The 27,410-nt window shown below is 42.1% G+C and overlaps 1 protein-coding gene and 1 pseudogene across 4 annotated transcripts; both read left to right on the top strand.

Annotated features, from left to right (window-relative positions):
* On the top strand, positions 1-27,410 carry tmem275a (transmembrane protein 275a). Of its 4 annotated transcripts, none has more exons than XM_069936354.1 (3): positions 4-88; positions 1,210-1,321; positions 25,611-27,410. In XM_069936354.1, exon 3 carries the CDS (start codon positions 25,670-25,672, stop codon positions 26,219-26,221), a length of 552 nt encoding a protein of 183 aa, XP_069792455.1. In that variant the 5' UTR covers positions 4-88; positions 1,210-1,321; positions 25,611-25,669; the 3' UTR covers positions 26,222-27,410. The 4 variants fall into 4 exon arrangements, with proteins under 4 accessions (XP_069792453.1, XP_069792455.1, XP_069792454.1 ...); XM_069936353.1 differs by lacking the exon at positions 4-88 and adding an exon at positions 406-689; XM_069936352.1 differs by lacking the exon at positions 1,210-1,321 and having other exon boundaries at positions 1-88.
* Positions 21,044-21,138, top strand: LOC138765605 (U6 spliceosomal RNA; annotated as a pseudogene).

Below are 27,410 nucleotides of genomic sequence, written 5' to 3'. Positions count from 1 at the left end.
ATGGGAGATGAGCATGGGATCGGAAGTCCTGTTGTGTTGGGGCTTCTGCGGGCTGTGAATCTCAGTGTGATCGGATCCGCGGTAGAAGGTGAGAGCTTGTATAAGCTGTAACAGTATGCAGGCAAATCTGAGTGTTCCTTCGAGGGCAGTGTTCTGGGAACTCACATACCCTTTCTATTGTGAACGTGATGTTAAATCGACACTTTTTCTGTCGGTGATCGACTCAATCTGGAACCATGTTCACGAACTACACTCTGCAGTAGTCTCTCGGTTCCTCGGCTAACCTACCTGGCCAGTTCTGCAGTGTTATCCCTTCCGAAGGCACAGCTCCCTAACCCGGGAGGCGAAAACAAACAGAACTGAGCAATACAAGTATAGTCTCCTATGGAACCCGGGCGGATAATAACATTAGGTCTCTGTGCTGTGACTGACTGGTGCTCCCCGGGGCCCCGAGTATATTCCAGACGCCGCATCTCCCCGCGACTTGGATGAAAAGTAAAGATCCTGTAAACTGCAGTTCAATGTATTCACGAACCTTATCCCTACGCCGTCACGTGTGGTCTTATGGCGTGTACAGAAGGGCTGGAGAAACAGAATGCAAAAGGCAGCCAGCGTTGTTTTTTTAAGGCTCTTTGCGGGATCTTTGAAGTCTTGGGCTGCAGGGAAGGACGATGATCTCTTGCTCTCAGGTGATAAACCGCAGCAATTCTCCAAAATGTTGCTTCAATGTATTGTGCGTGGATGGTATTTGGACGGTCTATTCCTATAACTCAGCCTTCTCCCAACTATTCCGTCTCGCTTTCTCTTTACATTGTGACCCCGGTTTATTTTTAAAGGCTGTTTTTTTTTTGGTCGGGTCTGCGGCCTCTCGGCCTGTGCTTTCCTTCTTTCAAGCTCGGTCCCGACCAGCCAACCTGGGGGGATTGATTAAATACTGTTACTGATTGTTTCAAGTGATATTGGAGATCATATTGGCCCCAAAGAAAGAGATTGGTCTTGTTTTTTTTTAATCTCCCACTATATAAAGTGCAGGCGGATTCCGCGAGAGTAACTGCTTAGTCCTCAATCGTCAGGGGGAAAAATAACTTCGCACCTAGTTTGGAAAGAGTGACAGAGTGACCGACGGATGGAGGAGGTGAACTCCTGTAATATTTTGCGATTTAATGCTCCGTGACAATGTTCCGTCTCATTATATTCTTCCTATGGCAGGGCTCTTCTGATAACCCCAAGTTCTAGAGGTATGCAGTCTGGCCGATGGTGCGTGGTCAGGATGTCTCAGTGAATGAGGCATTTGAAGGAGCTGGCGGGTTGGAGGAATGTGGTGAGTGTTGGTCCTCTTGGGGCGGAGGGGTGCAGTTGGTTTGCCAAGACGAGGAGTGGTGGTCTGCCTTGCTCCTCAGTTATGAGGAGCCTTCCCTCTTGCTGATGCCATGAAATGGAACGAGGCTGCAATATGGCAGGTTAGTAAGATCATTGCCCAGGCAGAAGTTGGTTGAACCCTTAACATCAAAGAAGGTGCGAGGCGGCCATTGGAAGACTGGGTCGTTCTGGGGTGAGAATGAGGAACGACCAGTTCTCCTATCTCCGACATGGGTGGATCTTCTTTTCCTCGGGGAAAAATTCAAATCTTGATTAGCCAGATTACTGAATATTTGGGCATTTATAATAAAAGCGGAGATCAATGGCTTTGAGGCGTTTACATGTTCCCAACATTATATAATAGCGGTGGTTCGTGTTGCTGTGGGAGTTGAACTGTTTTGGGGGTACTTTGATTTTTAAGTTTCAGCCTCGAATCAATCCTGGGAGATAACTTCCCCTGAGTTTGTGCCGCACGGTGCTGGACATGTTCAATATTCTCTACCTTTGCCCATGTTTGCACTGGTTTACCTTGTGCCGAATCTAGACCACGTGTGTGGCTGAGTGAAAGGGACAACCCCAGGTTTCGAACACTCGACTTGTATACGAACGAGACGGGTGGATTTGCCGGCTTCTGCAAGGGTGCAGGAACCTTATGCCGAGTCGGAAGGCTACATTTCCACTTGTCTTCTCTCTCTCTCTTTCCATCTCTCTCTTTCTCTCTCTCTCTCTCCCTCATCAACTTCTCCACCTCTCCCACCCATCCCCTCTCTCTTCCCAGCCATCCTCTTCCTGCCAGAGCCGTGATAGTCAGGGCTGGGTAGAGCCCAGCCAAGCTGGGAACGTTGAGCCGTCCCACCCGCTGAGTCGTTGCGACTGGCTGGCGGCTGCTTTCCCCGCTCCTGCAGTCCTGCTTACTCCAGCGCGACAGCTGCTCCTACGATCCTCACCCACACAATGTTTTTTTTTCATTTCTGACGTACGAACAGTTCAGGTTATGAACTGCTCTCATGAACGCCATAACCCGGGGATTGCCTGCATAAAGTCCCCGGCTGCATTCTGTCTCTCCGCCCCCTCTTCAACCAGCCTATTAACTCGAGTCGGCGGATAGTTTGCGGGTTCCAGATGAAATGTTCGCTGCTGAGAAATTCCCCCTTCCCCCAGCCCCCCCCCCACTACCCGGGAAACATTCTCAAAGGCTGGGAAGCCCTGACAATGGAACGACGAGTCTTTAGCCCCTTTCACTGGATCTTGAAAGTAGGAAATGACCCAGCAATTAAACGGGTCACCTACCAGTGTGAACACTCCGCTATGTTGTGGGTGGGGTGTGCAAATTCCCCCCGGACTGACACAGTAACCATTTTCACACCACAGGCAAGCAGTGATCCTTCTTGGACTCGGTGAAATTCCCTTGAATTCAGGACTTCCAGAGTCTTTCACACTGTGGCCCAAATTCCCGGGAATTTGCCTTCCCAGGCAATTTAGTGGGGTCACCGCACCCAACCGCTAATGCATTAGGCACTCACAGGAGTTCACCCCCTCCATCCGTCGGTCACTCTGTCACCCACCACCCCCCCCCCCCCCATTCCCCCAGCCGTCCATCGGCCGCTCACACCCCCAGCGCTTAGTGTAGCGCGACTGAGATTTCTCAAAACCAGAGAGAGTACAACTCGATTTTATTCAGTAAGAATAACACACAATAATCTTTGGACTGAACTGGGGTTTTGCCGGGGATCCAGGGTTTATATCGGGATATGCGGGGGCAGAGTCGGGGGAGGAGCCAGTCCTTAGGATGTCACATCAACAGTGAATACCCAGTTCACTACATTCACCCCTTCCTTTAGAATTAAGCCTGAAGGTGAAACAGACAACATAGTATAGTCATATAATTTTTTTTTTACAATCTTTACAAATTCAAACTGTCAGGTGGCCTGGAGGTGCAGGCAGATCGCGTAGTGCAGGCAGGCTCTAGACTTCCTGATCCTGCTGTGGTTCAGTGATCTCGGGGCATGGGTGGTCCGGCACTGGTTGGGGAGCGGCTGGAACCACTTCCTGGATCATCTCACCTGAGCCCTTTGGTGTTCTCCAGGGAACCCTGGGTAGGTCCTGGCTCCCTTGAGGTGATGGACCCTCAGTTCCGGCAGGTGCCAGGTCCCTTACCGGGACAGTGTCCTCCCTTCCATCTGGATATGCCACATAGGCGTAAGTGGGGTTAGCATGGAGTAGGTGCACTCTCTTGACCAGGAGGTCAGTTTTTCTCCTTCTCAAGGGAGGGTGGTCCCTGATGTTAACTTTCTCTCGAAAGAAAATATCAGCTCATTAGGTGTTGCAATTGGTTGCAGTACAGAGTAGTGACCTAATGGAGTGGAGTGCCATGGGTAGGACATCCTGCCAGCATGAGTCTGGAAGTCCTTTGGACCAGAAGGCCAATTTTATGTTCTTCCAAACCATAGCATTCTCCTTTTCAACCTATCCATTCTCCCGGGGGTTAGAGTGGGCACAAATGTCAAAGTTGTCTTCATCTTAAATTCGTCCACCATTCGGTCCATTTGCCTCTGGAAGATTGTGACCCCATTTGTGATACCAAATGGAACCCTCCAGAACTGAGAGTCACTCATTAGCTTCAAAAATGGTGTAGGGATGGTCCTCAGAATGGATTGGCAACTGGTGGTAAGCAGCTTTAAGGTCGATGGTCGAATAGACCTTATAATGTGCAATTTTGTTCACCATGTCCAAAATATGAGGGAGGGGGTGTAAAACGATTAATGGTTTGGCTTTAGTAAATTATTAGCCTGAACTTTTCTTCCCCCTTTACCACACCACCTGAGTCTCCATGGGCTGGTACTATGCTCAATAATGTTCTCATCCTGCTGGATGAAATGCCCCTTACCAGCAAGAACTGATGTAGCTCCTCCCTAGAGTCTAGAGCCATAATGGCGGACAGCTTGGCTATGTCCAGGCATGGAATGGAGAAAGGGAAATGAGAGTACTCATCAATGACTGTGAGGAAGTACAGGTTCCCGTTCGTGGAGTGGAGGGGTCTCTTAAATCGACACTGAGTCATTCAAAGGGCCGGGATGCCTTTATCAGGTGCACTTTACTGGGGCAGTAGAAGTGTGGCTTGCACTCAGCGCAGACCTGGCACAACCTGGTCATTTCCCTGACATCCACCAGTGAGTAGGTAAATTGCATGCCTTGACAAAGTGAGCCATTCACGTGATGCCAGGGTTGTAGAGCTCATTGTGCAGAGACTGCAACTAGCCAGTGGGTGAAGAGGCACAGCTTCCTCTGGAAAGGGTATCTGGAGGCTCACTGAGGGACCCAAATCGGTAGACTATATCATAGTTGTATTTGGAGAGTTTGATCCTCCACCGAGCGATTTTATCATTTTTAATTTTTCCCCGTTTTGTATTATTGAACATGAATGCTGCCAATTGCTGGTCTGTGAGGAGTGTGAATTTATGTCCACCAGTAGTGCCTCCAGTGCATGGTGGCCTTCACAATGTGGCTTCGGAAGTAGTTGAAAGCATTTTGAGCTTCAGCTGTCAGTGGATGGAGGTAGTTTTTAAGAGGGGACAAACCTTGTCTGCATATTGAGGTACAAACTGGGCATAATATGAGAAGAGCCCAGGCACTTCCTCAGAGCTTTTGTGATCCTCGGGATTGGGAGTTCAATCGGGGGACGCATCCTGTCGGGGTCTGGAGATTGGCGTTATGGTCCTCCAGAGAGTGGGCACAAATGTCAAAGTTGTCTTCATCTTAAATTCGTCCACCATTCGGTCCATTTGCCTCTGGAAGATTGAGACCCCATTTGTGATACCAAATGGAACCCTCCAGAACTGATAGAGTCACTCATTAGCTTCAAAAATGGTGTAGAGATGGTCCTCAGAATGGATTGGCAACAGGTGGTAAGCAGCTTTAAGGTCGATGGTCGAATAGACCTTATAATGTGCAATTTCGTTCACCATGTCCAAAATATGAGGGAGGGGGTGTAAAACGATTAATGGTTTGGCTTTAGTAAATTATTAGCCTGAACTTTTCTTCCCCCTTTACCACACCACCTGAGTCTCCATGGGCTGGTACTATGCTCAATAATGTTCTCATCAAGCAGTTGTTGTGTTTCAGCCTTGATAAATGCCTGGTCTTCTGCGCTGTAGCACCTGCTTTCCATAGCAATTAGTCTGCAATCAGCGCTCAGATTCGGGAACAGCAGTGATGGATCTAAAAAATATATATTCAGTGTGGGGAGACAAGAGGCATCAGAGTTTTGGGGCCTTTAATTCTGAACTATAATGGGAGAAAGAGGACCAGAATTCTCCAGGAAGTGATACAAGAAAGTCCCAACAAAACTGGTGCACAAAAATACTTAAGTACATACATTCTAAACTCACAGAAATCCCCCTCCTGCAAAGATAAATGAATAAAATGTTCTTGAATATTTACAGACTGCATATGGGATGCTAAAAAAATACGATAATTAGAAAGATACACTATAAGATTGTTTTTGGACTGTCTCTGCATCTATGAAACTCTCAGTCGAGCCAGAGTCAATTAAACATTTCAGTTTATATCCGTTAACCCCCACCTTGATTGTGGAATTGTTCAGTTGGTGTGGTATACACTGGTCCAACACCATCGCTGACAGGACTCCAGTGATGCAGTTGTTCCCCTCGCTGGGGTTGCTCCCCCCTTGCAGATTGTTGAGTAGGCAAGATGGTGGGGGCCACGAGGTGCAGCAAGGTGGCTGCCCTCTTTCTTCTTCCATTGGCACAGATTTTGAAAACCAGCAATATGGCAGAGACCATGGGGTGTGGCAATATGGCCCCTCCCCTCCGTGTCTGATGAGGATGGCATCAGTTTTGAAGCACAGCAAGATGGCCACTGGGGTTTCCAGCATCGCTGTCCTCGCTGCATGGCCCCACAGGAAGGCCAAGGTGCACAACACTGGCATTGGGAGGTCATGGGATTTGGCTTCAGACTCGCCTCTGTCAGCGGTGGGGGTCATGCAGGAATTAGACCACTCAGCGCTCCGCCTTGCCCTGTAGACCCTCACCCAATGCTCCTTCTTACCACAACCAGAGCAAATAGAGACTTTAGCGGAATATCGATTTCTTGTGTGCTGCTGCCGACCACAGAAGCACTGGAGGCTGCCGCCATCAGACCCAATGCCACATGTGGACCCGCTTCAGGAACCAGATCATCCTGGAGGTTGCCTCCCAGAATATCAGCTCCCAGTTGGGCCATCTCCAGAGACTTGGCCAGTTGCATGCTGCCTTAGTCCAGCAACCACTGCCTGATGTACTTAGACTTCATGCCACCAACAAGAGTGTCCCGGATCTGCTTGTCTTCCCGTTCTTGGGCCATGCCATCTTTGTGCCTGCAGTTCCACGCAACTGGTCATAGGATAGGCAAAAATCTTCAATGGGCTCACCAGGCTGCTACTTCCATTGAGAGCTGATGCCTCACTAGGATGGCATTTTGGGGATTCATGTAGTGAGCCTTCAGCCTTTTGATGGCCAACTTGTAAGTAGTGCAGTCCCTGACCATCAGGAATCCTTTCGGTCTGACACATGAGAGGACCGCGAATCTCTTGAGTTCATCCGTGGAGTAGACCATTTGTGTGGCTGCCAGGTACATTTGGAAGCATTCCAGCCTGTACGTGAATTCCTCCGGGGCCTCTGGGGAGAGAAGATCAATTAGGAGCATCACTGTCTTCAACAGGGCTTCCATCCTCTTCTTTACTGATTAAAATGGTAGTGCAACTGAGAGCACTCAAGACCAGAGAGAGTACAACACGCTTTTATTCAGTAAGAATAACACACATTAGTCTTTGGACTGAACTGGGGTTTTGTCGGGGTTCCAGGGTTTATATCGGATATGCAGGGGTGGAGTTGGGGGTGGAGCCAGTCTTCAGGACATCACATCAGTAGTGAATTCCCAGTTCTCTACACTTCGGCATGTCATGACAGCGGCACAATGCAGGATGAATGGCCAACTTGATTTCCCAAAATCCCTCATGCAGCTGGGAATTATGGTTAATGAGGATGGCCATTCTTCCTGCATTGTGCTCCTGTTGCGACGTGATGAAGTGGCCCGCGTTATCAGCAGGCATGAATGTTTAAATTATAATTTTATTCACCCAGTTGATGTAGCACACAAGTGCTGATGTTACGAAGCCTCCCCTGCTTGGCCATTTGCATTGAGGCAGAGGGACATAAATAAAGTAATTTAATCAATTTAATATAACAAGGCCTGAAGTTAAATTTTTCCAAAGTAGCAAACAAATAACCCCATTCCACCCAATCAAAAGCTTTCTATGCATCAGAATTAGAACACATTCAAACGCAGGAGTGGAAAGTAAATGTAGAATATTCAATAAATGATGTATATTAAAACAACAATACTGCTTTTTAATAAAACCAGTTTGGTCTTCAGAAATGATTGAAGGTTAAATATTCTCCAGTCTATGGCCCAATATTTTAGACAAGATCTTCATAAGTTTACATTAAGTAAAGAAATAGGCCTATAAGAAGCAAAATCAAATAGATCCTTCCCCTTCATCAGAATAAGAGAGATAAAAGCTTCACTAAAAGATGAAGGAAGATTCCCTTGATTAAATGAATCATTCAATACAGAACTTAATTGAGGGACTAGTAATTTAGAAAAGGATTACAGTTCGTGCTCAATTCTCGAAAGGCAGTTCAAAGTCCAGTCTCAAAAATCCACTGTTGACATGAAGACTTAAATTTATGCAAAGAAGTTATTATGAATGAAGTGGGAGAGAATGGGGTGACAGATTATTGTAAACTCTTGAAATTCTTTTCGAGGTGCTTCCAGAAAAATGTCCTTCTCAGGCGAGTGGCAATCCAAACTCCCCTTTTCCTTTTCTACGGGACATGAAATGAGTGATTTTCATAATGCTTGCAGAACCCTTTTGTGGGTGAGCTTTTCCAAATGTTCGTTACAATGGTCACATTCCAACTGCCGAATTCCTCTGCTTCCAGAACCCTTTTGTGGGTCAGCCATTCAAAGTGACCTTCACTTTTGGACATGGTGTAGCATACTCATTCCCCTATAACACAGAAAAATCAAACAAGTTGTCTATTGCCACTCAAGGCCATTTCAGCATTGTATGCCTTCAAAGGATGCTTGTCAAAGTCCTGTCTCCTTAAAAATGGTCCCTAAACAAACAGTGTATTGTTGCTTTTACATGTTGGTCACACGGTCTCTGCACCTGTGCCTTCCAAGGCATTCCTCTCTCTTCAGAAGTATTCAATTTGGGTACACACTGTTCCCAGCCTGTCAACTCACAGTCAATCTCCCATATCTTGCAGGGCTTACAACTGTTCTCTTAAAGTGACAGTCCCACTCAAATGAAAATTAACTGAAAATGAGAGCATGTAATAATACACATGCACACAATTTATAAAAGAACATGGGAAAATAGTAGCAGGAATAAAATACACATGAATAAAAGTATGGGAAAATACGCACACAATTTAATTAAAGAACTGAATTGAAGAATACTTCATAAGTTCTGTTTTAGCTTGCAGTAAGAATGCACCCAACTAAATTTGAGATTCAGTCATTTGATTGCTTGTTATTTTCTTCAGTAATTTTATCTGCATATGTGGGTGGGTGTGCGGAAGGCTTGTGTGTGGGGGCATTTGTGTTTCCATACTTTTTACCCCCACATTACCACACACACCCCCCCCACACACACACCCACATGCACCCACACACACCCTCACACATACTCCATACCCCTCCCCCCACACATCCCCCCAAACATTCCCCCACAAACCCCCTCCCAACCTAGAAAGTGAGGGTGGGGTGAGGTCTGGGAGCATACTGGAGAGTGAGGTGTGGGAACATACCCAAGGGTGAGAGGCTGGAATGAGATGCATAGAATAAAGCATTCACTGCCTGAAAGTATGTAATACATCACTCAAGACATTACCACTGGTGGCTGGGCCACCCTTTGCTCCGTGATATTGAGTAGGCAATGGGAAAGGGCACATGGAACCAGGTTTTCTTGGTCCAGTGTGAATGGCCCTATTGGTATTTTAAAATGCCAATTTAACAGGTTATCAATGTGAAAAGGCCTAATTGTTAGGGCTAATTGTCCTTGTAGACTCTGCACGAGTCATCAAATTCTATAGCAAGGAAACAAGCCCTTTACTTGTCCATGCTGACAAAGCTAATCCCATCGGCCTGCCTCAGTTCATATCCTTCTAAGACTTTCTATTCATGTATCTGCATTTAACATTTACACATGTCCCCACCTCCACCGCTTCCCGTGGTAGCTGGTTCCACAAATCCACCACCCTTTGTGTGAAGGTCTCTTTTAAATTTTTCTCCTCTCACCTTAAATTTATGCCTTTTAGTTTTAGATGCCCCTATGCTGGAAAGAAGACTATGTCTACTTACCTTATCTGTACCCCTCATAGAATTATGGAACATTACAGTTTGGAAACTGGCCCTTCAGCACTTCTAATCTGTTCTGAACTATTTTCTGCCCAGTCCCACTGACCTTCACCCAGTCCATAGCCCTCCATGCACCTCTCATCCATGCAGCTGTCCAAATTTTTCTTAAATGTTAAAATTGAGCCCGCATTCACCACTTCAGCTGGCAGCTCATTCCACACACCCACTTCTATGTAAAGGAGTTCCCCCTAAACTTTTCCCCTTTCACCCTTTTAACCCATGTCCTCTGGTTTGTATCTCACCTACCCTAAATGGAAAAGGCCTACCTACATTTACTCTGTCAATACCCCTCATAATTTTAAATACCTCTATCAAATCTCTTCACATTCTTCTACACTTCAGGTAAAAAAAAGTTCTAACCTGTTTAACTTTTCCCTGTAACTCAGTTCCTGAGTCTGGGCAATATCCTAGTAAAGCATTCGATTTTATTAATATCTTTCTTGTAGTTAGGTGACCAAATCTGCACACATTTGCCTCATCAATGTATTATACAATTTTACCATATCATCCCAATTCCTATACACAATACTTTGATTTATGAAGGTCAATATGCCAAAAGCTCTCTTATAGCCCTATCTACTTGTGACACCTCTTTCAGGTAATTATGTATCTGTATTCCCAGTGCCCTGCCATTTACTGTGTATGTATGATGAAGTGTTTTGAAAGGCTGGTGTTGAAGCACTCCTGTCTGAGTGGCAACATAGCTATGTTCCATTTCACCTATTGGAGCAACAGGTCTACAATGGGTGCCATCTCACTGGCTTCACACAAAGCCCTGGAACACCTGAACAGTAAAAATGCATTCATCAGGATACTCTTTATCAACTAAGTTCGGCATTTAACACCACCCTCTCCTCAGTACTGATCAACAACTCCAAGACCTGGGACTCCTCCCTACTGTGTATTTGGAACATGGATTTTCTCATTTCCAGACCACAATCAATGAGGATTGATAAGTACATCTCCTCCACAATCTCCATCAGTACTAGAGCACTAAAGGGCTGTGTTCTTAGCTCCCTGCTCCACTCACTTTACACCTATGACTGTGCGGCTTGGTACGACAATAGGACCATCTATAAATTTGCCCAATGATACCATGGTGGTGGGTTGTATAAAGGAAGGGAATGAATCTAATACAGGAGGGAGATTGAAAACTTGGCTGAATGGTGCACCAATAACAACCTCGCATCAATGTCACCAAAACTAAGGAGCTGATTGTTGACTTCAGGAAGGGAAGACCGGAGGTGTACGATCCAGTGATCATTGGGGGATCAGAGGTGGAGAAAGTGAGCAAATTTATGTTCTTGGAAGTCACTATCTTGGAGTATTTTTTTCCTGGATCCAGCATACTAATGGCATCATGAAGAAAGCACATCAGTGCCTCTAGTTTGTCAGGAGTTTGTGTTTGTTTGGTATGACACCAGAAACCCTGGCAAATATCTACAGATGTGTGGTGGAAAATGTGCTGACCAGCTGCATCATTGGTCTGGTATAGGGACACCAATGCCCCTGAGTATAAAGCCCTCCAAATCGTAGTGGTCACAACCTAGAACATCACAGAAAAAAAATCTTCTCTACTATCGAGGACATCTTCAGGGAACGCTGCCATCAAAGAGCAGCAGCAATCATCAAGGATCTACATCACCTAGCACATGCTCTGTTCTCACTGCTGCCATCAGGAAAGAGGTATAAGTGCCACAAGACTTGCACTACTAGGTTCAGGAACAGCTGCTACCCCTCCATCATCAGACTCCTCAACGACAAACTCAATCATTATTCTCTCGGCATACACATTTTGTTTATATTCATTATCCGTTTACAGTTTGTTGTTTACATGTGTGTGTTGTGTACAGTTTTTTTGTATTACCAATAAGTGGTGATTCTGCCTCATCTGAAGGAAAGGGAATCTTAGGCTTATATGCCACGTCATATATGTAAAATCTGAAATCTGTATGTCCTCTCTTGGTTTGAACTTCCAAAACACATCACCTCACTTGCCTGCATTAAATTCCATCTGCTAGTTTCCAGCCCATTTTTTTTTCAGCTGTTCCAGATCCCTCTGCAAGCTTTGAATACTTCCTCACTGTCCACAACATGATTTTATAAATCTTGATAAGGTCTCTTTTCAGCCTCCAAAGCTCTATGGAGAAAATGCCTAGCCTATCTAGCCTCTCCTTAGAATTCAAGCCTGCCATTTCCAGTAAAAACTGAGTGCAGACAAGGAGATCGCTTTGCGGAGCACCTCAGCTCTGTCCTCCGCAAAAGCGTGGATCCTCCAGTGGCCACCCATTTCAATTCCCTGTCCCATTCCATTGCTGACATGTCTGTCCAAGGTCTTATGCATTGCCAGACTGAGATAATCCACAAACTGGAGGAACAACTCCTCATCTGCTATGAGGACACCTTACAACCAAAAGGCCTTATCATCAATTTCTCTGGTTTTTGTAAAAGACACCCTCCCCCCCTTCCCTCTGCCACATTTCCCCCAGCTCTGCCTCTCTCTCTCTTCCCTTTTCCCTCTGTCTCCTTTCACAGAGCCAAAATCATGCTGACTTATAGGACTAGGTGTTATAATCCCTGATGTTTCAGTATTGGTTTGATTGATCCTCTTTCACAGTTAGTGCGTTCGGTTCCCTCAATTACAATAATGGAGGATGACCACTAGGGAATATTATCCGGTATCGGACACATGTTCAGTTGTATTCCCTGGTATCATTGGGGTTTTTGGCTTTTTAAACACAAGACACTGTCTGCCAAGGCTGATCAGACCCGGTTGGGTGTCCCATATCCCTTTCTGCTAGTGGTTATTTGGAGCCCAGTTAGGATCCTTCCTTTTCAACCAGAGCCACTGTCTGCTTGTTTCAGCTGTTGGAGAGGATTTAATTGCCTTTCTGAGGGCCTGCCCTGCGATTTCTACTTCTCAGGAGCTTAGTCATGGATTTGGTAACAAATTCTCTACAACCAACTTCAACTAGGTGCACCCTCACTTTCCAGCCTTGTTCTTCTGCTTCTGTGGGAAGACTAATATAATGTAATGTCTTCTGTTCTTGCGTTCATCCATGGTATCCTGCCAAGGAACCATCAGCTTAATAATTAAGACAATCTGCTGAGAGCTAGACCAGAGTACCAATCTTGTCTCAGGTTGGTGCTGGGTAATTTCTGAAGGAAAGATGGGTCACTGGCCAATGTGCACCATTTGTGGCATTCTCTACATTGGAGAAACCAGTTGCAGACTGGGAGAACGCTTCGCTCAGCACCTACTCTCCATTCGCAACCACAGCGACCTCCCAGTGGCCAACCATTTCAATTCTGGGTCACATTCCCATGCTTACATTTCACATACCTTATGTACTGTCCCACCCTGACCACCTGCAGAGTGGAGGAACAACAACTTATTTTCCATCTGGGCCCCCTCCAGCCACATAGCATGAACATTGAGTTTACTGTCTTCCATTAAAATTGTCTGCCTTTTCTTCCCCTTCCCCCTTTCCAATTCTCCCAGTTCTTTCACCCACACAGCCCTATCATCCCCGCTCCCCCTCATTGCTGCTCTCCCCTTCCTCTTTCCTCCACCTATCATCTCCTGCCTTCTGCCACCCCTCTTCTCCCTCCTAACCCTTTGTTCGGACGCTTGCTGGCATTCTCTCATACTTTGATGAAGGCTCAAGCCTGAAACGTCAGTTCTGTATCTTTGCCTTTGCTACATAAAGGACACTGTTTGACCTGCTGAGCTTCTCCAGCATTTTGTGTTTTTATTACTACCAAGTCCTTCCAAAATCCTTCATAAATCTCTTTTGCTCAATCTGCAGTGCATTCACATTGAAAAATGTAACGCATCAATTTTTTCTCTTTATGTATGGATTACATAAGACTGTCTTGATTTTAATATGTTATCAGTATGGCAACTTCAATATTTTATCTGCCTTGTGCTTTAGCTTGGGTGGGTTTTCATCTCCCAATTTCATTAATTCTCTTCATCATTATTTGGTCTCATCTACACATTTGGTTGATATGCTTTTGCTTTCATTCAAGTTGATGGTCTAAATTATGAAAGAGTGTTTTCATCAGTAATCTCTTGATACTCTTTGCCCATTCTTCCCCAGACTCGGTAATTTCCTGGATACTTTCATTCCATCCCTATCAAAGTACAGAACATTACATACTCTTCTGACAATTTTCTCCTTATTACCAAGGTTTACAATCTGGAAATGGAGCTCATCTTCTCATTCCCAACATTGTCCATCTGTCCAAAATTCTCTTTCCACAAATTTTCAATAAAAACCCCACACAGGGAGCTAATCAACAGTGCTGAAGCACATGCAGTCAAGGGTTGGACACTGATAGGGTTTGAGAAATGTTTATCAGACAGAAGGCAAAGGAGTGGGAATATATCCATCCTTTTCAGGTAGGCAGGCTGTGATCAATACTTGGGACCAGCTCTCAATAATTTCAGAACAAATATGATTCTTTAAGTTTACTGAAGAGGCTAAAATCAGTTGAGATTGTAGGATGGAGTAAAGAGGATTATGGGGCTTTTAGACAAAATGAGGGAGTAGGTGAGAAACTGGGAGATGGAATATAATATAGGAAAATGTGAAGTTGCCAATGTTTGATGCCTACAGTATAAGATAAAAAGAGTATATGTGTTAAATGACAAGATATTGAGGAGTGCGATGCACAAACACGCAGGGGAAACTCAGCAGATCACACAGCATCCATCGGAAGTAAAGGGTAAGCAACATTTCTGGCCTGGGCCATTGATCAGGTATAAGCAAGAACAGGCAGGGGCCTGAATTAAACTCTGGGTGAAGGGAGGAGGAGGAGGAGAGAAGAGGAGGGAGGAAAGGGCAGAGACAATTGTTTCTCCAGTACAACTGTGCATTGCACTCAACCCCAGCATTTTCAAGTTTGCTTGTGTAACCACAGAGATTGAATAGTATTGACATTTGAAGAGGTCTTGAGGTACTTGTATACAAGTTAATGAAGGCCAACATAAAGGTAAAGCAAGTGAAACATAGAAACATAGAAGATAGGAGCAGGAGTAGATCATTCGACCCTTCGAGCCTGCTCCGCCATTCAACGAGATCATGGCTGATCTTAAAGTTCAGTACCCCGTCCCCACCTTCTCTCCGTAACCTTTAATACCCTTATACTGAAGAAATAGATCTAATTCCCTCTTAAATATATTTAATGAACCTGCCACTACTGCCCTCTGTGGCAATGAATTCCACAGATTCACCACCCTCTGGGTAAAGAAATTCCTCCTCATCTCGGTCCTAAATGGTTTGCCTATTATCCTCAAACCATGGTCCCGGGTTCTGGATTTTCTCATCATTGGAAACATCCCATCTGCATCCATTCTGTCCAGTCCTGCCAGAATTTTATATGTCTCTATGAGATCCCCTCTCAATCTTCTAAACTCCAGCGAGTACAATCCCAATTTGCACAATCTTTCCTCATAAGTCATTCCTGCCATTCCAGGTATCAGCCTGTGATTGGGATGTTAGCTGTTATTATGAAAAGCTTTGATTACAGGAGGAAGGAATCTGATTATAATTAGTTCGGACCATGATGAAATTTCACCGGAAGTATTTTGCATTGTTTCGGTCTCCTTATCTTAGAAAAGGTTATATGCCCTATGAATGCAGCAAAGATTCACTGGGCTGGTTCCTGGGGACTTGGATTTGCTTGAGTAAACTGGAACTTTATTCTCCATGGCGAGAAAGAAAGAAATTCAAATCTTAGAGAGTTGACCAGACTAGATGAGGAGGAATACTTGTCTGAGTAGTGGAGGGCATGGTTTGAGAATAAAGAGAGGTAAATTACAATTGAGATGAGGAAAGTGAGTGGTGCGAACAGAGGCTCAGTCATTGGACTCATTTGAAAATGAGGTCGATTGATTTCTGGATACCGGGAGAATTGAGATATGATAGAAGTGGAAAATGATGTAAAGATAGATGATCTTGATGAATGCCAGAGCAAGTTCCATATGTCAGAAGACTGCTTCTGTTCCTGTTCCTTACATTCTTAAAATTAAAACCAAGTCAGTGCAGAAATTTAAATTGATGAAAAGGCAAAAAAAAAATTCCTAACTGAAAATATAACAAATAAATGTAAGTTTTCAGGCAGGGGAATGATAAAATAGTGACACTGCAATCAAGAAGTTTTCGTGAAATAGAGGATTTTTTCTGTCAGGACCAAGTGATCTAACTCATGCAAGGTAGCTGTTTGATATGTTACAGTACATTTAAACCATGGGATGATCTTTGTGCTGTCTATTTGAAGAAACATGAAGAAATAAAAATGATTTTAACCAGTTAATAGTCAGAATTGTGATTTTTCTTGATGAAATTCACAGGGAAGTGCATAGGAGCACATATAGTTGTCCGAACCTGCTCTGCCATTCATAGCTGATTCTTTATCTCAGCATCATTTCTCTCCACAATCCTTGATGCCTTTTATGTTTAAACATTTATTCTGTGATAATTCCTCCATAGTGTTGAGTGGCAGAGAATTCCATACTCGTCATCCTCTGAGTGAAGAAATTTCTCTTCATCTCAGTCCTAGATATCTATCATGAGCCCTGAATCAAGTCCACTGGTCAGGAAGAATATCCTCCCCGCAGCAAGCCTGATGATAAACTCTGCCAGGATTTCTTGTCACTATGTGCATTTCTTTTCAACAGAATGGTGTTTGCATCCCCCCCCCCACCCCCCGCCCCCACTGGCTTTGCTTAAGGAGCAAATCTAATACAGTCACACATTTGCATGAGGTGACCTGAACATTTTTGAAATTACATGTGAACACGGCTGCTGAAGGAATGTACTCTGATCAATTTGATTACTTACAGTGATTTAACAGAAAGAAGACTCTTGCATGACTTACCAGTTATAAATCAATGTGGCTGCTTTTTGATTCACTGCAGTATTTTTCCCTTACTGTTCTGGAACGATGTATCAATGCATTTGGTAATAATAAACCTGTCACAATTTATATAATCTTATGTAAAATTGTTTTACACTGCTCTCAATGCTGCATGTTATTTGTATGTTATCATATAAACTTCTCCAAATTTTTTTAAAAATGAAAAAATGCTATCAGCATTCATTTGTGGAAATTTAAATTCCACCTTAACTGTCTCTTAAGTTGACAGTTTTCTTCCAAATTATAGACAGCTGAATCAAAACTACACCTAACTCATTTACTGATGCAGGGTCTCAACCCAAAATATTCACCGTCCTCTTCCCGACCCATTGAGTTCTTTCAGCAGTTTGTTTGTGCCCCACGTTCCGGCATCTGCAATCTCTTGTGTTTCCAACTCATTTTACCCAATTGGTACAGATAAATTACCAGCAAGGACTGTTTATGTCTGGGAAGGGCAGTGCCTCAGCCCACCAAATATTCATAGCATCTTTATTTTAACCATGTGATAAATACTTAAATATTTTCTTTTCAATTTGAAATATGAATTGGTTTTTCCAAATAAAGTCAGGTTGTGAATTGTGAAGTACTTTTAGCTGATGATTTTTATATTGATTCATCTTATTGCTAATGCAGTAATACTCATGGAGAGTTTCCACCTCCCAAGCAAAACTGTTTTATTTGCAAAAACCATTCAAAGCAATGACATTTAAACATTGGAGCTTTGATACCAATAAGCCCACGTCACATCTGCCTCAAATCAAACTTTTAACCATTCAAAGAAACACTTAGATATTCTTTGAAGACATCCAGTCATCCTTGTTGTTCCCCTTCAGACTCTTTAATAAAGCCTGTTTACTGGCCGTCAGTATCAACTGTACATGCTGAAAGCAAATAGCAATTAAGTTCAATCAGCATCCAACAAATCAACATTCTAGTAATTAGGCCAGAAGCCAATAATGTTTTTAGCAAAAGTATGTGAAATTTTAAGGAAAGATTATTTAGATGACAGTTAAATCAAATGCCAGGGGTGCTGAGGTGAAATAAAGTGTCGTAAGACTTCATGGGTTTCACATGGCTGAGTGACTGGACAAAACATCTGGCTCAAAGGAAAGCTCCCAAGTACACTGCAATTTTGTTTCATGTAGAGGCTCTCACAGCACTAATGAAGAGCCTTAATAGCATGCCAGTGGAGTCTGAATACATTTAAAGATGAATAAAACACAATGTAGATAGGGTGCAGTCAAAGCTTGCCCAGTGCATGCTTCGCTTAACTTATCTGCACAATTTTCAAAATAGCCCCAAAAGAACCAGAGTCTTGTCAAGGGCAAATTGATTCAAAGTTATGATTGTGACATAACAAGTTGGTGCGCAACTTCCAAAATGTCCAAAAAGTAGGTAATCTTTATGCTTGTTAGCATTGCCGAGTGAGCAGATAACTTTTGCTAAATGTACCAATATCACATATCAGAAGTTACACTATATAAAGTGAAGCCCTTGATTTTGATGGAGTTAACATAAACTTGATTGTGATGGAATGCCTGGTACATCAGGGTTTAGTGGCAAAGAAAGGTGGCTCTCTGCCTTCATTCTGCAAGGTCTCAACATATCTTCAGAAAAAGGATAAAACGTCTTTCATGATTTAACAATAGGATAGGGAATTAGGAAGCCTGATCACTCCAGTCCCATCCTCTTCTGGTACATCTAGCAGCAGACCCAAGCAAGAGAATCTTAGTGGAAGCCAATGAACTGCTCATAAGCAAAACATGAAAGTCTGAAGACACTGTTGTTGAGGTAAAAACATAATGTTGGTGAAACTTAGTAGGTCAAACAGTTAACTTTATAGAGTAAAGATAAAGATACATAACCAACATTTTGGGCTTGAGCCTTTCATCAAAGTGTGGACAAAATGTGGGCAGGTACCCAAACAAAATGGTGGAGATAGAAGGGCAGGGGAAGGAGCACAGTCCCACAGGCAGGAGGTAATAGGTGGATATGGGAGAGGGGGAAACAACAGCAAACCAGGGGAGGGGGATGGCTCTGTGAATAAAGAGGGAAGGGTCCAGAGAGATGGAGGAAAGAAGACAGACAGAGAGGAAAAACAGGGAGGAGGCAAGCAGAAACTGGAGAAGTCATTGTTGATGCTATCTGGTTGGGGAGGGCTGGGTCAGAAAATTAGGTGTTGCTCCTTCAATTTATGGGTGGTTGGTTTGCTAGTGTCTTACGCAGCGACCATTTCCATAGCCACCTGTAGCAATAAGTTCCATAGAAATTTCTCTGTATCTCTGTTTTAAATTGAAGTTGTGCCCTCTTCTGGACCCCTCCCATGCAAAACAACTTTGCCACATCTACTCTGTCCAGGCCTTTCAGTGTTCAAAATATATTGATGAGGTCCCGTCTCATCCTTTTGTACTGCCACTAGTACAGTCCAAGAGCTGAGAAACATTCCTGAAGCCTTTCATTTTTGGTGTCATTCCAGTCAATCTTTTCTGCATCCTCTCCAATGCCAGCATGTCTTTTCTCAAATAAGGTGCTCAAAACTGTACACAGGACTCCAAGTGAGGTCTCACCAGTGGCCTATAGAGTCTCAACATTACATCCCTGCTCTTTTATGTTATTCCACTAGAAATGAATGCCAAGATTGTATTCACCTTCTTCACCACTGACTCAACCTGGAGCTTAACCTTTTTCAATAATTCGCAAGGACTCCCAAGTCCTTTTGCACCTCTGAATTTTGAATTTTCTCCCCATCTAAATAATAGACTACCCATCTATTTCTTCTACCAATGTGTATGACCGTACACTTTCCGTACATTGTATTTCCTCTGCCTTCTCTTTCCCCATTCTCTTAATCCAATGGTTCTCAACCTTTTTCTTTCCACTCACATACCACTTTAAATATTCCCTATGCCATAGGTGCTCTGAGATTCATAAGAGATTGCTTAAGGTAGTATGTAGGTGGAAATAAAAAGTTTGTTTTAGAAAAATAACTTTTAATCGTACCTAGTTGTCTAGAGCAGTGGTTTTCAACCTTCCCTTCCCACTCTCATACTACCTTAAGCAATCCCTTATGAATCACAGAGCACCGATGGCATAGGGATTACTTAAAGTTGTATGGAAGTGGAAAGAAAAAGGTTAAGAACCACTGTCCTAATCTATCCAAGTCTCTCTGCAGCCTTTGTTCATCCTCAGCACCATTACTCGGAACAAATCTATCCACAGGGAAGATGCTTAAAACACTATATTAAGCTGCAAAAACATGGTGAAAAAAATTCCTCACTTACCAAATGTATTTAACTTACGACCAGTCACCAATCCAGTCCATTTAACACATTGTTTTTTTTTTGTAATCTACAATTCCTTTGTAGATGATTAATGAGCCTGTAGGTTTATTTATTCCATTAACTGAGTGAAGCTGGTGATTTTATAGCCAGCTGCATTAAATTCCAGCATATTGCCAGAGTATTTTGAATTGTAACATTTTGAGATTTGCATGAATGCTATATATTATCAGAATCAGAATTTATTGTCATGAACAAGTCATGAAATTTGGTGTTTTGTGGCAGACGTTCATATTATCATTGTTCAAAATAAAATTAGTAAACGATGACTATGCGCCAATAAACCACAATGACCCCCTATGGTATTTTATGGCTTCACAACATCTGGAGTACTGCCACAGAAGCATTCATTCATCCAAAATCTGGCGAACAGATGTCCTGTCATTTTATTCAGGGTGAAGCAGAGGGCATAAAACTTTAGTCCAACTGGGATGATGCCATGTGGAAGATAACTTTTGAACCTCTGAATTGAACTGACTGAGTAGATTTAATTTCAGTGATATTAAATGGTATCCTTCTTAGAATTGGGTTGTCCATTCAATATTAATTTTCTTTATTTATGAATTTTGTTCATTTTATCAGATTTAATATGTACAGCAGAATGGGATGCAAGAGTAGCCATCTAGAGGTTGCTTTTAAACATTATAATACAAGGAACATGGAATGTTGTTTAGCTTTTAGGCAGAGCTGCTATTATTTGGGAGTTCTGGATTTCGTCTCAAACTGTAGAAAAGCAGAATGATTTTGATCTTCAGCACTTAAGAAGAAATAAGATGATGGTTAATATCAGCTGCCTTTTCCAAGATCACCCGCCTCTCAATCTTGCATTTCTTCAGACAGGCCTCTGTTCACTTCCTCCCTTTGCCACTGTTTCAGCCATAAATTAGTTTCTATCTACGTCTCTCTACCCTTTGACTCTTTTTAAAATTTAAGATGCTGTGCTCGCTTTGGCAGGACATATACAATACGGAGACGATTAGCATGGCCCCTGTGCAAGGATGACATGCAAATTCATGAACCGTTCTATATTTAAGTAAAGATGAGATACTCCTTAAAAACCAAAGCTTTTGATCAACATTCTAAATATCTTTCCCTTGCTCAGCAACAAATCTGTGAACCATCTATCATTTTTTTCTATGCTTCATCTATTACCCAATGTCAGTTACAGAGCCCATTTGCCTTCATCGAAAATATTTCCCAACATTTTTAGAAAAACAGCAGAATTTTTATTCTATTTTTCCAAATATTCTCTATGTGAGCTGTCTTCGCAACACCAGGTAGTAACCTCTACTCTGAGTCAAATTCTGATACATGAGTACGTAATCCAGGATGATGCATCTCTGTGAAATTAAAGGAAGACTGCATCATTGGTTTCAACCAAGGACCTGTTTATTAGCCTTTCACAATTTATCAATATCTGTATCTTGCGTTTCCATTGGAAACATCATTACATAGTTTTCAGCATGGCTTCTCCTTTCCATTAAACACTTTTACCTTGTGGGCTTGCTCTACTCCAGCTATGAGAGCAGTTTTGCTGAGAACCTTTGCTCTGTCCCAGGGATCTCCTAGTGGCCAACCATTTCAATTCTGTGCCCCACTCCTGCACTAACATGTCTTCCCATGGCCTCACATACTAGCTGTCTTGAGTGAGTGTATTCTTTAACTGTGTGTAAATTGGGTAAATCAGTATTGTTACAGATTAAAGAGAAAATTAGTGGAGCAACAGGATTGCTCTGTGAGCTAGCACAGACCAGATGGGCAAAAAAAAAATGTTTTTCTATTTCAAAAAGAAATATGGAATATATAAAAAATTTTGAAGGTAACTAGAAAATAAACCATCTGAATACAAGCATTGGGACTAATTCTATGAAATAAAATCTCTGTGCTGCTTGTAAAAGGGAAATTACCATAATTTTGTATGAATACTATATAAAGACTTCAAATGAGGATTTTGTTTTACTCAAGCTAAATTTTTTATTGTTTTAATGACTTGCTGGCAAATTATCTACAAACATGTAACCCAAGACATCTTTGTGTTAGCGATGTTATGAACATCCTTGGGATCTATCGTCGGCTTTAAACTTTGGGATGTGCTGCTGCTTTAGCAATTTATTTTCTTTTGAGAATGAATGAAATATCATAAAACATGGAAAAGAGATAATAAAGAATGAGGGGAAAGAAAGAAGAAATAAGGACCAATGTTAAGAGAAAAATACAAATATATGAAAAACGTTTCAGAAATAAGAGAATAATAAATGAAGGATAGAAGGTAATGAATATTTACAAAAGAGCTGAAGACCAGAGCTGCTAGCTTCTCCCTTCTGTCACTCCCCCTACCCTGACATCGAGATGAATTTATCACCATTGACTCAGCCCATAAGACAGGAGCAGAAATAGGCCATTCAGCCCATCAAGACTCCCTGGCCATTTAATCATGAGCTGATCCATTTTCCCACTCAGCCCCACTTCTCAGTCTTCTCACTATAACCATTAATTCCCTGGCTAATCAAGAACCTATCAATCTTTGCTTAAATATGCCCCAAGGCAAGCAGACACCCTTCAATCTTGGAGTTCTCTCTTATCCTAGTCTCTCCCACCATGGGAAAAAACCCTTCTACATCTACTCTGCACATGGCTTTAAACATTAAAAAAATTTCAATAAGGACCCCCCACCCCTATTCTCTGAAATTCCAATGAATATAGCCCAAGAGCTGTTAAACATTCCTCATGATAACCCTTTCATTCTCTGAATCATCCTAGTGAACTCCTTTGAACCCTCTCCAACATCAGCACATCTTTTCTTAAATCAACAGCCTAACAGTGCTCGCAATACTCTAAGTGAGGTCTCACCAGTGCTTAACGAACCCTCAACATCACATCTCTGCTCTTATATTCTATTCTTCTTGAAATGAATGCCAGCATTGGATTTGCCTTCTTCACCAACCTGCATGTTAACCTTCAGACTTGCTGAGTTCATTGTGAGAATTAAACAATGGAAAAGGCCCTCGCATTTTGGATCTGTCAGACTGACCAATAAGCCAACTTATAATTGGACTCCAGACAAAAGGATATGTGCAACAAAGTGTTAATGTAATAGGAATTATTATTGCAGCATTGATGTTCAGTCATAAATATCATTACACCCTAAGAAGATGACATATTCATTCAAGTTCTAGAGAATATATTGCCTTCTAAACAAAAGGACATCACATTTTTCATAATTTCCCAATTTTAACCTCATGGATACATATATTCAACTGGAATATTAAACTGGGATATTAAAATTACATTCTACTGAAACTACTTTTGTTGTTTCAGTGGAATATAACTTTAATATCCCAGTTCCATGTATGGATTATGCTTAACTGATTGGCAGTTCACAAATTCATGAGCAGTGGAAAAAGAGTTAATTGCATAGCTATACAAAAGCACTGCCCACAGGTATGATGGGCCAACCAGCTTCCTTTTCTGCCATGATTTTGTGCTTAGTACTTATATTCTTATTGTGTCTTTTGGCACAAAACTGCGCTCAAGTCCAAAAGAAAAAAAGTAAATTTTGGCGGAGATGGAAGGGACCATGAAAATATTGCAGAATGAACAGTCCCTTTGAATTGTTAAAAGGGGAGGGACGAGGCAGCAAACGATGCCTTATTATTGAAGGCAGAGAAAGTTATAGAGGACCATCAGTTGAATATACTGTAAATGGTGGTGGACTGGTAGGGGAGGACAAGAGGATCCATGTACATTACCCCTTGGTTTCTGTTCTACAACACCCGCCAAGACCCAATTATTTACTGTGTAAGTCATACCTTTGTTTAATCTGCCTTGAACTTGTCCAAGTTTAATTTAATCTGCCATTCTTTGGTCCATTTTCCTAGTTGATCTTGATCTTATAACCTCAGAAAACTTTCTTCATTGCCCACTATGACACCAATTTTGTGTCACCCATCAGCTCATTAACCATGCTAATTACACTGTAATCTGAATTGTTAATATAAATGACAAACGACAGTGCACTCAGCACTAATCTCTGTGAAATGCACAGATCACAAACCTCCCATCTGCATAACAACCCTCCATTTCCACTGTCCAACTCTTGTCATCAAGCCAATTCTGTATCGAATTGCCTTTCTAAATATGTGTAGATCTTGTCCCTCAAATTCTCTTAAAGTAACTTACCTACACCTGACTTTAAGTTCATCAAACTGTGGTTCCCTGGCTTGTCCTTCCTTGCACCTTTCTTAAATCCAGTCACATTACCTTTGGCTATCAATGATACCAATTTTCCTGCCAGGGCTCCATTTATTTCTTCCTAAGATATACTTGGTCAGGGTGGAGAGGTTTTTGTACTTTTATGCATTTTAAGATTTGCAGCACCTCTTTTTCAGTAATGTAGACTCTCTTCATGATGTCTCTATTTATATACCTGAATTTATTGCATCCAAGTCTTTCTTCACAGTAAACATTTGTTTAAGCATTCACCTGTGGCTCCATGCAGAGATGGCTGCACAGATCTGATAGGAGTTGTATTCCCTCGTTAGCTATTCTTTTGCCCTTAATATATTTGTAGAATCTCTTTAGATTCTCAATCAACTTTAAATGCCAAAGCTATCCAAAGTTTCCATGTTGCCCTCTGTTTCGTCTCAAGTCTACCTTGATGATAACCAAGGTGACTGCGGATCTGCTGAAGGGCATAGCTTCTGTAATGACTTCCCTTTCCCCCACCCCCTTAATGCTTTGTTTAAGCAGAGAGACACTGAGTGGCTTTGTTCTTACTTGTTTTATTTTGGTCTGTAACCATGGCCATGCCTGGGCAACAGTCACTGTGTCCAAATAGAAGATTATAGAATGAATTTGCATCTTGCTTCTTTTCTCTAGTGTTCTCTTGGAGAGGGGTGGTTGTGGGGGTGGGGGGGGGGGGGGTTCAATAGAAACCCTTGCAAATTCTGTGGGCAATGCAACATCACAATCATGGCTTAATGATTATTATATAACATCTGGATCTCATTGCATAGTAAATGAGTTGCAAGGAGCTTTATAAATTGTGAACAAATGAAATTCAGTTTGACTTTATTTGGCCCCATAAACCAACATGTGTTAATGCATCAAGTATTATAGAAAATACTTAAAAAATAATTCCTCTGGGAACTTTGACAATTAAATCAGAGATTTGTTCATTCACAAATGCAACTTTTCCTGATTTTTAAAATTGATCAATTATACAATTCTGTATGTACAGACTATCTTTAAAATCCTAGTTTAAAGGTGGAACCATGAATATGTGCTCTTTCTTTACCAATGTTTCAAGTGTATTGTTGCTAATTTATCAGTCAGCAATTTTTTAAAAGAATTATATTTATTAAAGAACACCAAATTATTTTATTTCGGCTATTTTTAATGCAAGTTATGTGTACCCTACATCGGATGTTTGTCAATTAAACAGTTCTTCATGAAACCCATGAGCATTTGTTAATTAGCTGAAGAGTGTGTTTTCTGTTTTCACAGTGAAGGTGATTTAATTGCTGCACTTACTGAGTTGACACATCCTCCTGATCAAAAAGACGATGTTTACTGAGAAAAACAGCACCACAGTTCCCCAGAAGCCTGGGCAAAAGAAGACAAGACCACAAGGTCTTCCATCTCCAGCTCTTTGTTGTGCCTGTGGCCTCTGCATTATGTTGGCAGGGATCAACATCACTCTTGTAGGGACCTTTGCCTTTGGCACCTTCTTGCCAGTGAACAATCCCCCCATTATCATTGGTCCCATTTTGCTTCTGGTTGCTTTTACATTTTTTGCAGCCTGTTGCATCTGCAGTCGGAGGCCCCCTGCCCATGGTCAGAGGAAGTCCAAGCCTGGTTCCCATATAGGCATCATCAAGCCTGGCCATGCCACATTTGAGATTGAGACCAGTGAGCACACAGTGCAAGATACAACCGCAGTCCAGCTCAGCCCAACAAACTCGCCTGTGTCTTCGAAGAAATCTACCCCAGTCCATGAAAATTCAAAGACATGTAAACTTTTTACGATGGATGGTAACAACACTGGAGCCAAGTATACACCGGGAGCTGAGGGAATACAACTCAACTTACCACAGGATTGGGATTCATCCTCTTAAAACTGATCTGAGCTTCAATTGCAAAGCTATTTTCATTTTACAATGTCATGAGTAGGTCTCGAACATCTCACCAGCAGAGGTCCATGTTTAAATTCGAACAACCCATGTCCAAACTGTGATGATCATTTTCCTCTCTCTGAACTTTTTTTTAAAACAAATTGTTTTATTTGAACAGAAACATTTCAATGTTTCCTTCATCTTACTGCTCAAGATCAGATGTAATTCAATATTTTTAGAGTTACAGTAACATTTGAAAGCAAATACAAAAGTAGCATTTGATTATAACTTCACGAAGGCCCAATATGTAAGTCTGTCACAAATGTCTGCACAAATTACAAGTGACCTTAAACTATGTTCTCCAGAAGTACGTAAAATTGTCACCAGATTTTACCCCTTATCCCCTCAATTGGAAATAAAGTTCAAGAACTGTTTATTTTAATCCCGATTTAACTAATGATTAATTTTGTTAGGTCATTTTGAAATCCCATTCTCTCATGAATGCTTTCCTGTTCATTTTGCAATTCCTTCATTGGCATACGTTCTTTCTAAATGCTTTATTGTTGCTAAAGTGATTAAGCATTTGGGTTAATGAAACAGGTAAGAAGAGGAATCAAGTGTGATGTGATGTTATATTTAGACATGCAGCATGGTAACAGGCCCTTCTGGCCCATGAGCCTGTGCCGCCCAAAGTACACCCTTTAACTCACAATCGAAGGGTGCAAAGAAACCCATGCACACACGGGGAAAATGTACAATCTCCTTCCAGACCGCACTGGAATGGAACCCGGGTCGCTGGTGCTGTAATAGCATTGGGAAAACCAGTTTGCAAACTGTGATGTCCAAAAAGCAAGTTAAACATACTTTCATCCTTTTTGGTAATAAAGATAGGTGGAATCTTATGTGAGTAGAATTCTCCTGAACAGTTGATTATCCAGATGAATATTGTGAAGTAAAAAAAGATTAACTTGTAATTGGAAAGGGATGAAAAGATAAGTATTAAGCATATATAAATGCCAGTCAAAATATATATCATGTATTTAAGATTGAATGAATGTGGTTTTGTGAAAGTGCAGGGAAGTTTTGTTTTATTTAACTGGGCAATTTTTCCAAACTGTCATTGTATATCAGTTGCACTTGTCAAGGGAAAGATAACTCCAAATAAATGTTTTCTTGTATCTATCAAGAACAA

The sequence above is a fragment of the Narcine bancroftii genome, chromosome 5 (assembly GCF_036971445.1).
Source record: "Narcine bancroftii isolate sNarBan1 chromosome 5, sNarBan1.hap1, whole genome shotgun sequence".
Lineage (NCBI taxonomy): Eukaryota > Metazoa > Chordata > Chondrichthyes > Torpediniformes > Narcinidae > Narcine > Narcine bancroftii.
Note: the sequence above shows the minus strand (reverse complement) of the source record. Positions and strands in the feature narration are given on the sequence as shown.